The sequence below is a fragment of the Porites lutea genome, chromosome 2 (assembly GCF_958299795.1).
Source record: "Porites lutea chromosome 2, jaPorLute2.1, whole genome shotgun sequence".
Taxonomy (NCBI): domain Eukaryota; kingdom Metazoa; phylum Cnidaria; class Anthozoa; order Scleractinia; family Poritidae; genus Porites; species Porites lutea.
In genome coordinates, this window is record NC_133202.1 from 45,291,234 (window position 1) to 45,306,628 (window position 15,395).

A 15,395-nucleotide genomic window follows, 5' to 3' on the forward strand; every position below is an offset into this window, starting at 1 on the left:
AGTAATGTCAAAAATATCGCCAACTTTAAAAAAATATATATATATCTTCTTTTTGTTGCTTTTCAAGTTGGCTTATAATTATGGCTTTAAATTAAATTAAAAAAGACTATTGTCCCAGTAATTATTTACACAGTTGAACTCAGACTACTCTGTTGCGAAATTGTGTACCTTGGAAACAAAACTAGAGTTGACCTTAGTTCATACAATTTTAATTTTAACCTATTGTGACTCGCCCTCGAGGAAGAAAACAACTTTCTCGAACTAAAAAATATTTGCAATTTTTGTCTTTCATGGTACAAGTTGAGCATAAGGAGGAAATGATTGCAAGAAGTCTAGTAAGTGACGTTTTAAACTGAGTTAAATAGAAATAACTATGCGCACATAGAGTGCGAAACAAATTAAAGCTATCTCCAAATTTAGTCAAGGTTTAAAGTAGTTAATATTTAATGTCAAAGTACAGTTCATTGCTGGTGAATGTAAGAGGAAAGGGAAAAACGTATTATTGCCCAAATTTGGTCAAAGAGAAACCTTTTGACCAATAGCAGCGATTGTGTTTCTCTTCGAAACCTCGGCATGACTCACTGAAAATCATTTTCCTTCTTTCTGTCCAAGGGACTAGATCTTTGAAAAACCTTCTAAGTCTTTGCAACATGGAAAATCATGAACTCACAGAAGAAGAGATCGATGAAATTCAGGAGACTTTTTACGAGGTAAACTCGAGCTATTATCAACCCTGAGAGAATTGTTTTACGCTATTTTTCAAGTTATTATTATTAGTGATAAGTTAAGCCAACAACTTCAAACAATAACTACTTTTTGCCCATCATAGCCTAGCATAATTTTTTTTTATCTGAATTGATATCTTATGAGCGATAACTGCTTTTTTTAATTTCCTAAAAATTAAGCAAGATACTCCTTTTAAGTGTAACTAGCCGTTACTCTTTTCTATATCTGCGATTGTCGTTGTTTTATTTGTTTTAACAGTTTGACTTGGATGGCAGCAATCACATCACTTGCGACGAAATTGGACAGGTCATGAAAGCTTTAGGAGAAGACATTCCTGGATACCAATTACGCAAAATAATAGAAGAAGTCGACAAAAATAAAAATGGAAGTATTGAGTTTAAGGAGTTTTTGGAGGTGAGTTGTAGAAGTTATAAGTCAAGTAGCCCATGATCATAAACGGGAATTCTTACATACCTCTGTCCTGATTCAGGAACAGATGAGATCAAGTAACTAATGTATGTTGAAAAAAAGCGATCAAGTACAAATTAAGAACATCTTCGACTTTATTAAAATAATTTTAACACTTCTTGAATCCACCTTCATAACTGTATGCAAATTCTTCTAATGAGCACCTGCTTGCACTCTAACTATTGGTAACAGGTGAAATTGAGACTATCATACAATTTGCACTTTTTTATTTACCCAGTATTACCGGTTAATTTGCGAATGGTTTGAAATCATCGAATGAATTATGTCACTGCATATAACTGAAACCTTTGCGAGTTCTTGTATATATGACAATGAAAAATCTTCTTTTATTGAACAAAGGACAGGCTTTCTGTTTGAGAACTGATCTGACCTGTAATTAATTGCAACAGAAGCTTTCTCTTCGCCAGTCTTTACCTTTACTGAGATAAAAAAAGCTTAAAGTTACTTCAAAAGATCCAAGGGATCCAAGTATGGGAACATAAAGCTATTTAACCCCATTTACAACGGGTGTTTTTGGTCCCCTAGCTGCTCCTTTTTTGATCCCCTTATAGCTTTAACAGAATTTAGGCTGCCATAGCGCAACTTGGGGGATAAAAAGCAAATCCGTAGGTCTGCAAATCGAAGTGGGTCACATGTGATATTATGACGTCAAAAACGTGGCAATAGAGGCAAAGGTAGCATGCTATTTTCGCTGATTGTCTGAAAGTTTGAAACGTTTTTCAATCGGGTGAAAGATAGTCGAAACCAATAAATACTACCAGAAAGGTCTGCGACCCTTCAAATCAGTGTTTCAAATGTATTTTGCTCTTAAGCTAGCGTGATAACTGAAACTCTGATCAACTTTACATTTAAATTTACCTTGACTCTTCTCTCGTCCTAACCGGGCAGTCTGGAGTGTTTTATTTTAATTCTGGCTGGAGAAAAGATACAGCTGTTCCAACTTTTCTTACTGTTTACCTTTATTAGGTTATTTATTCGAAGACATTTCATTATATCTGGCCAAAACGCCCATAACCGAGTTCTTTTTATTCACGTAACTGCATTAGTCTTAAATTATTCTGATAGGAAAAATTCCTGATGCCACAAAATTCAGTTGAGTGAGTCTTTGCCATCCAGTTTGGTCAGAACACAGTCAACCCAAGTGTATCTATGCAAGGGAATTAATCAAAGCTGCAAATAGATGTCTATTACAGGACGACTATTTGCAACTTTGACTCCCGCATAACACATATTTGCTTATGGTTAGAGAAAGTTAAGAAGGCAAAAAAAGAGCCCTCGCATCTTAAACTAAAATGTCTCCTGTTGAATTGTACCTGTGAACATAACTACGCGTGATCCGGCTCGAATGGCCACTTACATCCCTCTCCTTAGTAATAGGGAGGAAAACGGCAAAGACGACGGCGACGACAACAACTTGAATACAGCAAAAGGTTTTATGAAAAAGTAAAACAACAACTTTGCATTAAAAAGTTAATAGTTTTGAAATCAATATAGAACTGAATCAAGATAGGTTTCATTTGTCGACCGAAATGGTTAATGTCATTAACTCGAGAACACGGCTGTGTAATTACCAAAATAGCGGCTGATTTTGTTGGTTCTGATTAAACATAACAAATTCGACAAGTGCAATAAAAACATGATAAATAAATAAAGACAAGAAAAATTGGTTAAACCATAGGTTGAAGCGTCTTTCACCGGTGGGGGGAAAGGGGGCCGGTGGTGACTTCCGCCCGGTATAAAAGGTACGGGGATGCCGGTCGGAAAATTAGAATTAAAGCCCTAACCACCAAGGGAGTAGCTCAGGCTTACTTGAACCCCCCCGAAATTTATGAACTTTTTCTTTCAGATCTACAAACATAACAGCAGTAAGTTAAAAGCAGGCTCAGAATTTAGAAAGCTTATCAGTAAGAAAACAAACCTGGTGGAAAATTCCGAGGGGTCTTCTGAAAGTTCAAAGCATTCCTACCAAGAAGCAGAGAGAGAGGCTTTTGTGGAATGGATAAATACTGCACTGAAAGATGACAAGGAAACAAAGCCTTACCTACCTATTAACCCAACAGATGAAAAGGAAGTATTTGAAAAGATCAAGGATGGCATAGTTTTATGGTGAGTTTTGAGGAACTTTAAATCTGTATAAACCCCAGGAATATGACAATAACGTAACATAGCAGAGGAGGCCGTAGATTCAATAGCTACGCAGGCTATGGTCTTCAACCAGAAACCCCTTATGAGTTTCTGCTTCAACGCAATCGTCCCTTAAGTTGTCATGCACCGCTCCTTTGCGTAACGACAAAGAGGAAGGCTGCGCCAGAAACCATTCGGCCTGGCCGACTTCCCGGCTGGGTACTCCCTATGATGGCATACAAGGGAAGGCTCCGCCTCAATGAAGTACACCTTTGTCAGACTTCAGGTATATGGAAGGATAGGGATTTCACTAGTTGAGGCATATGAAATCGAAGGTAAAACATCATTTCGGCGGTAAAAGGGCCCAGTAGGGCTAAACGTTGCATTTTGTGGCTGTGAAAAAAGTCTAGAAAACGTTCTTGTTTTGTAGTTTATTCATATTTTAACAACAGCAAACTTACGGTAGTTAAAAGAGATGCAAAGTTCTTAACTAGGTAATTAAAGGGGTAACATTTATCAACTGGAGGAAATCGACTGAAGGGGTATTCTTTTCTGTCAAAAATGGTATATAAAAGGATAAGGGTTTGGACCTCGGGGCAAGCCTCTCCGTATAAAACTTTGTTGAGTACCCCACCCCCCCCCCCCCCCCGCCGCCGGAGGCCGCCTTCTAGTGCAGGGGGAACTTGAGAAAGTAAGAGGCGCCTACACCAAGGATCTGTAAACTGTTTTGATTTGGTTTAATTTTCATATTTTGTAGCAAAATGATTAATTTAACGGTGCCTAATACGATAGACGAACGTGCCGTCAACAAGCCACAGAATGCAAACACCATGCTCATCAAAGAAAAGATGAGTGGAGCGCTAAAGAATGTGCTCATCAAAGAAAATTTGGAACTGGCGCTAAATTCTGCCCGTGCTATTGGATGTAACATTGTCAATATTGGAGCAGAAGACATTGAGAAGGCCAAGCCTCATTTGGTTTTTGGAGTCATGTGGCAGATCATCAGAGTAAGTGTTGCTTTGATCGTTTAGCCTGTTTCAAACGTTGTGCTACTGCGTGTCAAGCTCAGTTGATCGACTTAAATTCAACTTTAGCACGGCTGAGGTACGACGCCTGAAACCAAGTCGTGCTACTATCATGTAGCACGGCAACTGAGCTTTCATAAATTATATATATGTTAAAAAACAAAGTTCACTATACCGCTTTTTATTTTAAAGTTTTGTTTTTAGCATGCGGCAATAGCTATTTTATCCGACTGATTTAAATTTGACGTCTAAAGTCGTTCTACAGTTGTGCTAAAGTCGAGCGAGCTTAGAACATCAGTAGCACGAAGTTTGAAACAGGCCTTATAGAAGCTTGTTCACAGACCTTCTGAGACTGTGGGTCGCACGAACTGAACTGAAAAGGGGATTTCTTTACCACTGGCGCAAGGGGATTAGACGAAAAAAAGGAAAAAAAGATCGTTGGAGAAGCTATTGACTGGTTTAGTACCCGCCAAATCACAAATTTTCACAAACTTCAGTTGTCAATTTTTGTTTTGGAAGAAAGCTCCATTTTTCCGCCAATTATGATTTATTCAAATACTCTGGTACATTTTTAACATTAACACTGTGGCTCTTTTACTGCATGATACACTCAAAAACAAATGAGTTTAAAATATTGAACATTTCTAACATGAGCTTCTAAAACGCTCGTGAAAGTAAAAACTCATAAAAGTACAAACTGAGAACAATTGCTTAAGTGTACTGATTGTAAATACTGTACTGTCGTGAATTCTTTTTTTCACAGCCATTCCAAAATAGCCACCACACAACTCTCTCCGCCGTAGAGGCTCTCGCTGGGTAACCCAATGAAAATAGCAATAATCGAAAAATAGAAAGCGCGGAGAACGATGGGAAGGGAAAAAGGCTTTCTTTCTTCCCCTTCCCATCGTCCCTCGCGTGCTTTCTTTTTTCCTTCTCTCCTGCCTCCCTACTACACAAAGAGGCCTCTGTGGAGGAGAGAGACCACACAATCGAAGTTGATATTTGCCACCTTTTGGGGCTCAAGGCAGTCTCAGCAAAGATGTTGAATACTATACCACTAAACAAAACTAAAAATATCCGATACGTTTGACCTTACACGGTGAACCAACATGGACACTTTTTTTGTAGCTACTTAAGTTTTTTTTTTCGAAAACGCTATTTGACCTGTTTTGTAGATTGGTTTGTTTTCCAACATTACCTCCAAGACGACATCTGACGAGGCACTGGGCGAAAGCATCCACGAAAGACTGCCACATCTCCTGGAAAATGATGAAACCATTGAAGACCTTTCTCCAGAGGAGTTTCTATTACGATGGTTTAACTATCATTTAAAAGAGGAAGGGCACATGCGTAGGGTGACAAATTTCAATGAGGACATCAAGGTATCGGAAAATGATGTATTCGGGAACAAAGAGAGCATCTGACCCTCCGAATTGATTCGAACCCAGGGGGATACTCGCTTATCAAAGCTACGTAGGCATAAGCGGCTCCAAAAGATATTAGTTTTATTAGCCCTTTTGGTCTAAAACAGTGTATAGTTTTTACTAGAATACGAGTGAGCTCACATTTTCTTCAGGGGAAGAAGACCGAGTGAAATACGCGAGCGCGTGTGATAATTTTCACCCGTGAGGGGGTTGTTGACTTACGGCCTTTAAACAGAGTTATATGATAAATGAAAGGAATCGTTAATAAAAGAACGCATTTTAGACAACTGCTTCAACTACTTTTGTCTCTGATGATATATTCTGAGAAAGAACGTTTTCGGGCGCATATAGTTATTGACATATGGCATTCTGACTTGACAAGCTTATGATTTGCTTGTTTATTTTCTATTCAGGATTCAGAGTGCTATACGTACCTTCTGTGGCGAATTTCACGAATTTCAGGGATTGAACATGAGCCAGTTGCTGGTATTTTGCAAGTGAGTCAGATGTAGAATGAGCAAGTCTTTAAGGGAATTGTGTCACGAGTTCAAGCCAAATTCAGGCAATAGGAAATGCCCTCCATTGAATTTAGCGAAGCTCAAAAATAGCCACCTGAAACATTGAAGGGAGATTTGCAAATACAAAAGAAAGCGTGGATGGGCAAATTGATGGTTGCCATCGGGGTGCGAGTGAATGGAAATACTAAAATAATGGAATGGACACACAGCCATGATACAGCCAGCTTCCTTTTACACTGGAATGACGATTTTGAATATATTTGTTGTCGAACTCGTTAGACTTCTTTGAAAAGACTTGTGGAGTCCAAATATGATAAGCTATCGTAAAGTTTCCGAGAGTATTTGGCCCTCTTTGCTTTTTGGATGTGGTAGCCTTTTCCTAGTGCTACTTTGGGTAGCTGGAATGTTTTCGGTACATGAACTGCTTAAAGTTATTTCTTAGTATTGTATTGCGCATCTTTACTGGGCATGACTTCACGGGTGATTAGCGCGCGCATACCAAAACATGGGGGCTTTGCCTTAAGGCTGCAGCTCCCCACAGAGTTAAATCTTCATTTTCTCTCTAGAAATTCAATTAAATTTGCTTAAACAAAACTCTGTTATAAGCATCGGCCAATGATCTAGCTTGGTTGAATTTGTCCTTGGTCACTAACACAGCTGTTATTCTTGCTACAGGAAAAAGATCTTAAGAAAAGGGCTGAGAAAATGTTACTAATTGCAGACAGCATCGGATGCAAGAAGTTTGTGCGCCCCGCGGTATGGCGTTGAAATGTTTATTTATTTATTTTTAGATTAGGTATGCATAATAAATATATATATATACAACGTGGAAAGCAATAGAAGTTGAAGTTCCCTACAAAGTTTAACCGCCCAAAACCCCCATAAGCAAAAAAGGAGAAAACTATATTCTCAATCGCCCAATCTTAGAACCCTGAAAACAACACGGTTACATATATGAATACTTTTACCCTGTCTCCTACGGGAAATTTTTCGTTACCTGAAATCCGTATAACAGGCCTTCAATCTCCCATCACGTCCCTAAAAGCCTACTGTAAACCCATCAATTGTCAAAATACCAACAAAGGAAAGGTTTTTACCCCGACTTAAAGCACTTTTATAGATTGATTGTCCGGAAATTCTCATTAGGTGACCTAGTTCAAAAGATTCGCATGGCTGTAACTAAAGTAGTTTGTCATCAAGATGTATCACTTCCTGCCAATAACCACTGCATAGATCTAGAGTGGAGAAACATCTGCAAATAGCGAGGAGGAATTTGAAGTGTTGCGTCCTTTATGTGAAAAATAAAAAGTGAGATTTAAAACACAAAACGGAGATGATATGTCTTTCCTCTATATGGAGGGAAATGGAAATCATTGGGGCTTGGGATTAAAAGTCAACATATTTCCGCTTTCGAAAACGAAAGTGTAATGGACAGCTAATGGACAGCCAACGTTTTTAAGACAGCCAAAGAAGACTGTGAATTATCATTTATCGTCCTCTTTGATCCAAGTTTAATTTAATGTTTAAATACTTCTTCTGGCTGTCCCTCGCGTTCTAAAATTTTACAGTTGGTGAAACTGAATTTACAGATGCCGCCACACTTCCACTAACATCCATAGTCATGAAACATGTCTATTCGAGGATTTGATAAATTATAATGGATTAGTTCTTAAGGTATTATCATTTATGGTATATAATGGTAATTGAACTGAGTGGTGCAATTTGGTCTGAAATCGTACGCGATTTGAGAACACAAGTATTATTTCAGACAAAAATTGCACCACTCAAGTTCAACTACCACTTAATTACAGCCATTTTAAAAAAGGGCAGAATTCATTCAGTGCTAATATTTGGTCTAGTAGCCGGGTTGTTAAAAAGTGCAAGCAAAAAGGCTTTTACATATCATTTTGTAACAGAAACAGAAATAATGCAATATCCTGATAGAGCGAAATGGCGCGGACTTAGAAAATGAATGACGCGATTTAGAACAGATGTGATTTATAGAGCAAAACATAGTGTGAATCGTGAATGAATCATACTGCTGAGAGCCAATCAGATTGTGGGGATCATCGGTTATTTCAAAATACATATAATGAATACTATCATCAAAATTTCTTATAAGGGTATGTTAATTTTTTTCAGGATGTTGCGTCAGGAAACACCAAGCTGAATATGGCTTTTGTAGCCAACTTGTTCAACACGTATCCAGCTTTGCTTCCTTTGACCAATGAGAAAATGGAGAGTCACGAGGACCACGAAGACCCCAAAATGGAGACCAGAGAAGAGAGAAGTTAGTAAATTCTGTAGAATAAAAGTTTTTAAATTTGACAACAGATGAAGTATCTTTGTTTTGAATAGCTCTAGTTTCATATTGTGATTTTTCTATTGTTATTCAGTCTCGTGCAGCCTTTCCATAAAACACCGACATCCGCAACCTCATGTTACTGCATACCAAAGATAATTAATTGTTTTGATAATTACAATTAAGAGGACAGCATTGGCGACATAGGATTTTTTACAAATTGTTTGGCAGGTAGATTGTCAGTAGATATTGCCTCATAGAATGGTTTCTGCCCTTCTGTCTTGATTAGTCTGTGAGGTAACAAACATGCATCAACTCTGTTGTGGATTTTCGAGGTTCTGATCTGTAGGTCCGGGTTAAGCAGCAAGCCGAATGGTCAAGGCCAAAATTCACTTGTGTGTCCGAAATGTCACTCTCTACTAGACAGAATGGGTCTAACGTCAGTTGCTTGTTATTGTTCCGCCTTTATTTTTTCATTCTTGATCTCTAGCTGATTTCTTGCATTCTTCCAAGGGAGGACTACCATCTCTTGATTCTTACCCCTCTTCCTCCTCCTACTTCTCCTCCTCCTCCTCCTCCTCGATGTTATCATCGTCACCACCATCACCTGAAGGTTATCGCCGTTGGCGTTCATTGTGAAAGTTGGCTTTTTAACGTGCTTTTACAGTCCAGCCAGATCAAGCGTACGGCCAAGATTCCATTAATAAATTTATTATTCCAAAGGTGAGCCAGTTGGTAGTAGATTTAAGATTCATCTTTACATTCCTGTATGCGTAATGAGAAGTGAACTCACACGTGAGGTAATCATCAAATTTCTACCGGTTCAAGTTTCTTGAATGTGATGTAAATGACTTCGAAACAATTTTGTCTATTCAAAGATTGTCGAATGCCGAGAATCATCGTGAAAAAAACCACTGCTAATTACGCATACAGGAATGCAGATTTGAACTTGATACTTGTTGCGGCAACGACTAAAAGATTCAGCTTTCGAATTCATTAATGGCATCTGAGGGGTTACGCTTGACCAGGCTTGACTGTAAGATGAAACAAAATATTCAGATATTGCCATAATTATGTTCTTTGTAGCTTACCGTAACTGGATGAACAGCATTGGTGTATCCCCTTATGTGAGTCACCTTTACAAAGACCTCTCCAACGGACTGGTGTTGCTACAGGTAAAGGGTAATCATTTTATTAAGTTGGTAGTTTATATCTAAGTTGTTTGTCCCACTGATCAAGTGGTTGATTTAATGGCTGTTTTGATGGATGGATGGATGAATGGACGGACTGATCGATGAGTGGCTGGGAAGAAGCACCTAATGGGAGAAATTGATTGATAAAGTATTTTTCATCTGTAACAACTGGAAAGAGTGCAATATTGGCTGTGGTTACATGGATGCATCTGGGGAGACTCCCATTGATTAGGGATGGGTATGCTTGTCAGAAAACTACAATCAACCCCCTAAAGGAGACCAAAAGGGGAATGATTCAGGCTTTCTTTGACCCCCAAAGGAGAAGAGTCAAGTGACACTAACAAAGTGTTTGTTTAATTACACACAACCCTAAACAAGAGAGTATGAACTCATCCTTTCTTGCCCTTTATGGGTAAAAATATTGTCTTGCGGTGCTGATCATGAACACCCTTAGTTAGGCCAAAATCTTCAATTTATGCCCCTTAACGAGACGACGAGAATCCTTTTTGCATAGGGCTCCTCTGGCGGCAGGGGAAGCTGTTTTGAAACACAAAAGTGATTAAAAAAGGATTGAAGAATGGAAATCGTCAATGGTATTAAGGCGGTTGGTGTACGTTAAGGTAGATTAACATAGATTGAAATAAGTAACTTTTTGGTACTTAATTTCGCCGGTCTTCAATTTGGGGAAAGTGGAACATTTCCTGGAGCAACGAAAAGTAAAAAATGGTAGTCCTGCAGGTTTTTTTTTTTTCGAACTGAATGATTTAAACGGAATGTCAAACCGACCTTGCTGCCAGTTTTAGGCTTTTTCGGCCGTTTTTCGATAAATGGGACTGATTAATAGGTGTAAGCAAATGATAAAGTAAACATGATTCAGTCCCGAACAGGATTCACAATCTTGTAGTTTGTTTACCATTCGCCCAAACCGCTATCGACCGTTATTTGTTGTAGATTTATGATCAAATAAAGCCGGGAACTGTCAGTTGGGATAAAGTGAACAGGCCCTCATCATTCAAGCAGATGAGTGGGATTGGAGGAAACATGAAGAAAGTAGAAAATTGCAATTATGCAGTGGAGATCGGTAAAGACCAAATGAAATTTTCATTGGTTAGTATTGAAGGAAAGGATATTCATGATTGTAACGAAACCTTAACGCTCGGTAAGTAGCCATCAATTAAGTTACTTTTAAAGGCCTATTGTTCTTGCAACACATACATTGAAATCTCGATTTGGCAAAGCCCTACAAAGCGAAATCCCTAACAACTAACGATAACTAACGATATTTTTCAATATAGAAACGAGCTTCGCTGCAACAAAATCTTGTTGGCGCGAAGATTACTTTGCCAGTCTCTTTTCGAGGTTTTACTGTAGTCGTCCCAGGTCTTTCATATCTCTGAGACTTGTTCTTTATAAGGCGCTCAGGCCATGCCTTCACGAATCCGGACATTTTTGTAACCGCCTAATTTTTATCTGGATTCGTGTAGACGCAGCCTTAAACCTCTCTGGAATTCTAGATGTCCGTTTTACTGAGGTGTCCGTCTTGTAGAAGTGTCCGTTACCCGAGAGCGTCGACTGTATATTTCCCAACATTAAAAAAGAAGACCGCTTGTTGGTGTTAGCGAGATCAAACTTCCGTGAGAATGAGTTTATAGGAGTGGAAAAAGTGTTTCTCTTCCACATAGAGTCGACTATCTCTAAACGGACACCTCTACAAGACAGACACCTCAGTAAAATGTACACCTAGAGTTGGTCCCTGCCTTTCTTTACTCCCTTATTTGACTCTCTATAAGACAGACACCTTTATTAAATGGACACCTAGAGTTGGTTCCTGCCTTTCTTTACTCCCTTTATTTGACTCTCTATAAGACAGACACCTAGAGTTGGTCCCTGCCTTTCTTTACTCCCTTTATTTGACTCTCTATAAAGTGGGCACCTCTGTAAAACGGACACCTAGAGTTGGTCCCTGCCTTTCATTACTCCCTTTATTTGACTCTCTATAAAGTGGGCACCTCTGTAAAATGGACACCTAGAGTTGGTCCCTGCCTTTTTTTACTCCCTTTATTTGACTCTCTGTAAGACGGACGCTTAGTGCTGGTCCCAAAGGTGTCCGTCTTATAGAGAGTTGACTGTAAATGGACTTTCGTATCAAGTTGGTTCCCACGGGGCCCGGGTTGAAATACAGCAAATGTAGGGCTTTCCCCTAGGACAAGGGAAACTGCCGTACTGTCGGGAGAAAAGACATCCGTATTAAAGAGAGCTTCGACTGTACCTCGAACTCAGTATATATTTTTTTATCTCTCTCAGCTATTGTGTGGCAGCAAATGCGGGCATACACAATTTCCCGCTTACCTTCAAAGCCAGGTGGGGAACCCATGAAGGAAGGAGATATTGTCGCGTGGGTCAATGAAAAGGTCAGATCAAAAACCAATTCATACCGTGTGCTGAAGGTCTGGTTTTTCTGACTGTATGTTAAGGGCGTTAGTATCTTTCAGATACAAACATTAACGTTACGCTACCTGACATTTTGCGCCTTTGCGCTAACCAATGTTAGAACACATACTGTTGAAGTTACTGTACAGCTGCACTGCACTGCGCTGCATTGCATGGCATGTCATTACATTGCATTACAAATACATTACCTCACAATACGTTACATCAAAAAGGTCCATGATGGATGATGGGGCCGTCTGCATCGGGCTTTCCACATTGTTCGAACGCCCCGGTGATGCTGTTTTGGTCGATTTTTGGAGCGGTTTTTAGGGAACTTTTATTTTAATTTACAAAACCAAGCGGTTTGCGGTATTTAGAAATCTTCGGGTAATCTCAATGCGGTTTGCGGTTTTCTTATGTTATTCTGTGCGGTGTTTATACGAATTTCTGTGCGATTTTTCGATATTCGTACCCCCCTTACTCCCTCCTCCACATGCATAGTATTTCCACAGAAATGTCGTTTTCAATTTCGCTTTTGCTTACTTATACTGTAGTTATAAAACAGCTTTTGCTTTGTTCTTAAACAGACGTCATCTTTTTCGGAAACTTCCATTTCTGAAGCCTCCTATTCTTATTTATATAGTGTGAAAGCGATACTTAAATCCATATAAATGGTCGAGTTTTAAATAAACCAAAAAAATATAGGTTCCACGCGCCCGTTTAGTTATTTGATGAACTGGGTATTTTTATTTCAGTTATGCGCGTGCTTAGCTTGATTCGTTCACATAGTTTTCAAGTGTGGACGATATCTTAAAATCGTTAATACACTTGGGCATTGTACAAGGTTTGTACATAGTAAGGGGATTTTAAGGGCTCTCCTTTCTCGTGATTAATTTGATTACTTTATTAATAATACCCTATTAGATGCTGTCTATCTGTTATAGGGTGGCTGCGAAGAATTTTTGCTTTATGACCTAAAGGAGTTTTACTTTTACGTTTGTCTTGCAGTTAAAGAAAGCGAAAAAGTCTAGTAGCATCAGCTCATTTAAGGATTCTGCCATTTCTACCAGCAAGGCAGTTTTGGATTTGGTTGATGCTATCCAGCCTGGTACCGTGAAGTATGCCTTGGTGTCAGGGGGCAGGACGTATGAAGTAAGGAATATCATTCGCATTCCTTATTAAATTCAGTAGGCAAGGTAGCCTGCTCCAGGCTCTAAGATAGCGCTTCGAGAAAATCTACACGAAAATCGCGTAGGGGCCGGGAAGCGACGGGGGAGTGGAGCCTGTAAGGATAATTTTCAATACTTCATTCCAGTATGCAAGTATGCCAGTATGCCAGTATGCCAGTATGCCAGCTCCTGTTGTACCCATTGATTGTTTGGTCAATTTTGAAAGTTTACATCAACACTTACGCCAAACTCTTAGCTTGGCGCAGACAGAAGAGTCAAACAAACATGGCGAGCGTGTACAACCCTCCTAGGCGCGCATACTTTGACTCGAGAATCCCGGAACGCACGGTTTTTTTTTTTTTTTTTTCTGAAAGTGGGTGGGGTATAGGGCGCAGTGAGGTAGATTGAGGGTTACTCGAGAGCGAGGCTCAAAACGTTAGGGCCTCTTACGATTTTGAAATGGGAAGCGATACTTTTCTAAATCCTCTTGGATTTCTTAAAGGGCCTGGAAAAGGTTAGTTTTGAAGAAATATGTTTGATGCATGTCTGTTTGTTTATATGTCTTCAGTTCTTGCGAATAAAACATTAGTTAAGTCAGATGGCCATTGTCTATTTTTTGGCAGTCAGGTATGACTGCCTTAACACATGAATACTTCGAAAGACTTGCAGGAAAGATCATAACAAGTTTTAAAACAAACGTTGTGCTACTTACAATGTTTTCACTGGGAGAAAAGGAGGGGGGGGGGGAGGGAGCGGAAGAGCAAGAAATGACGTCTTTGACAAATTGTAAAATGCTATTATTCTTGATTAGGAGAAGCTTGAAAATGCTAAATACGCTCTGAGTGTGGCCCGAAAGATAGTTACAACCTACGCCCTGCCTGAAGACTTGGTTGAAGTCAAACCGAAGATGGTGTTGACAGTGTTTGCTTCTCTGATGAAGACGGCTACGGTGAAAGACAAAAATTAGGCTTTTAATTATTAGTGAATACACCAATTAAATTGTATGAAAAAGAATTGTTTTAGATAGTTCTTTTTCTTTGCTGTAATTTAAAAGAATAACTTAAAAGTAGGATTTAGTGTTGCAACCGGGAAGGGGTTTTTTGTTTTCACTCTCTTTTTTCGTTTTTGTAAACTGGTGAAGAGGGAACGTCCGCTCTTGTATAAACCCTTTAGCCTGCATGGCTGCTGAGATTTAAGCTGACTTTGTGCCAGCGCTATTGTTATGGCGGCAATAGAGTGGAGCGAAAATCCATTGCGGATTGGTCAATCACAACGTGCGGCGGATCGATGGCCGAAACCAAATTTCCAGTGCCTACGCGGGCTATTAATCTATTTGATTGCTTATTTAAATAACTAAATGGCCTTATTTGAAATATTTTCTACTGATAATATTCCTTAAAAAGAATGCACAGAACGATTCCCGCAATTCCCATAGAGATTTTGGAACCACTGGAATTCCAGCCTCCTTCATATCTCCACCTCACGTGCCGGGGTGAGGGATGAAAGACCCTGGGAATGAGGTTGCTGAAATACATGATCGATCTGATAAATAGCATTTTTTGTCATCGTTGTAGTTTTAATAGCGCAATAAAAACCTCAGAATTAAACAATTTCTTGAGTTAATTCCGTTCTTTGTCTTTTAAAATATGTAAAGTTGACTATTTGCCAGTCTAGGGAAAATTCAAAGTTAATTATTTCAACAAAACCACTGTAACGTTTAAAAACCAGTTGATTGCTTGTCTCTAGGGGGAATTTACCTCCTAGCGCCTGCCGATAACCGAGCATGGTCATCCCACCTTTTTTTGTTTTTGAGTCTCCTAGTAAATAGTTAGTGTTTTCAGGTTTACGCTGTTACGCTGTCCTCTTATAAAGATAATCGTTGGTTCTAATCGGAGCTCAGGTAGAATAGCTTCTTTACATTCTCCACGACTGCTCGCCTGAGTGCCCTTAGCTTCCAGCAACGAAGGATAGGATTAACTTTGTCGGGAGCTCTGC

General features: G+C 39.2%; 1 protein-coding gene across 1 annotated transcript; it reads left to right on the plus strand.

Annotated features, from left to right (window-relative positions):
- The first annotated feature begins 613 nt into the window (after window positions 1-613).
- On the plus strand, window positions 614-14,487 carry LOC140927074 (plastin-3-like). Its single transcript, XM_073376739.1, has 13 exons — window positions 614-710; window positions 985-1,140; window positions 3,062-3,321; window positions 4,097-4,346; window positions 5,540-5,746; window positions 6,202-6,267; window positions 6,964-7,062; window positions 8,449-8,596; window positions 9,695-9,783; window positions 10,753-10,960; window positions 12,106-12,212; window positions 13,240-13,383; window positions 14,212-14,487. The coding sequence occupies exons 1-13, from the start codon at window positions 651-653 to the stop codon at window positions 14,365-14,367; spliced, it is 1,950 nt and encodes a 649-aa protein (XP_073232840.1). The 5' UTR covers window positions 614-650; the 3' UTR covers window positions 14,368-14,487.
- Window positions 14,488-15,395: the final 908 nt, after the last annotated feature.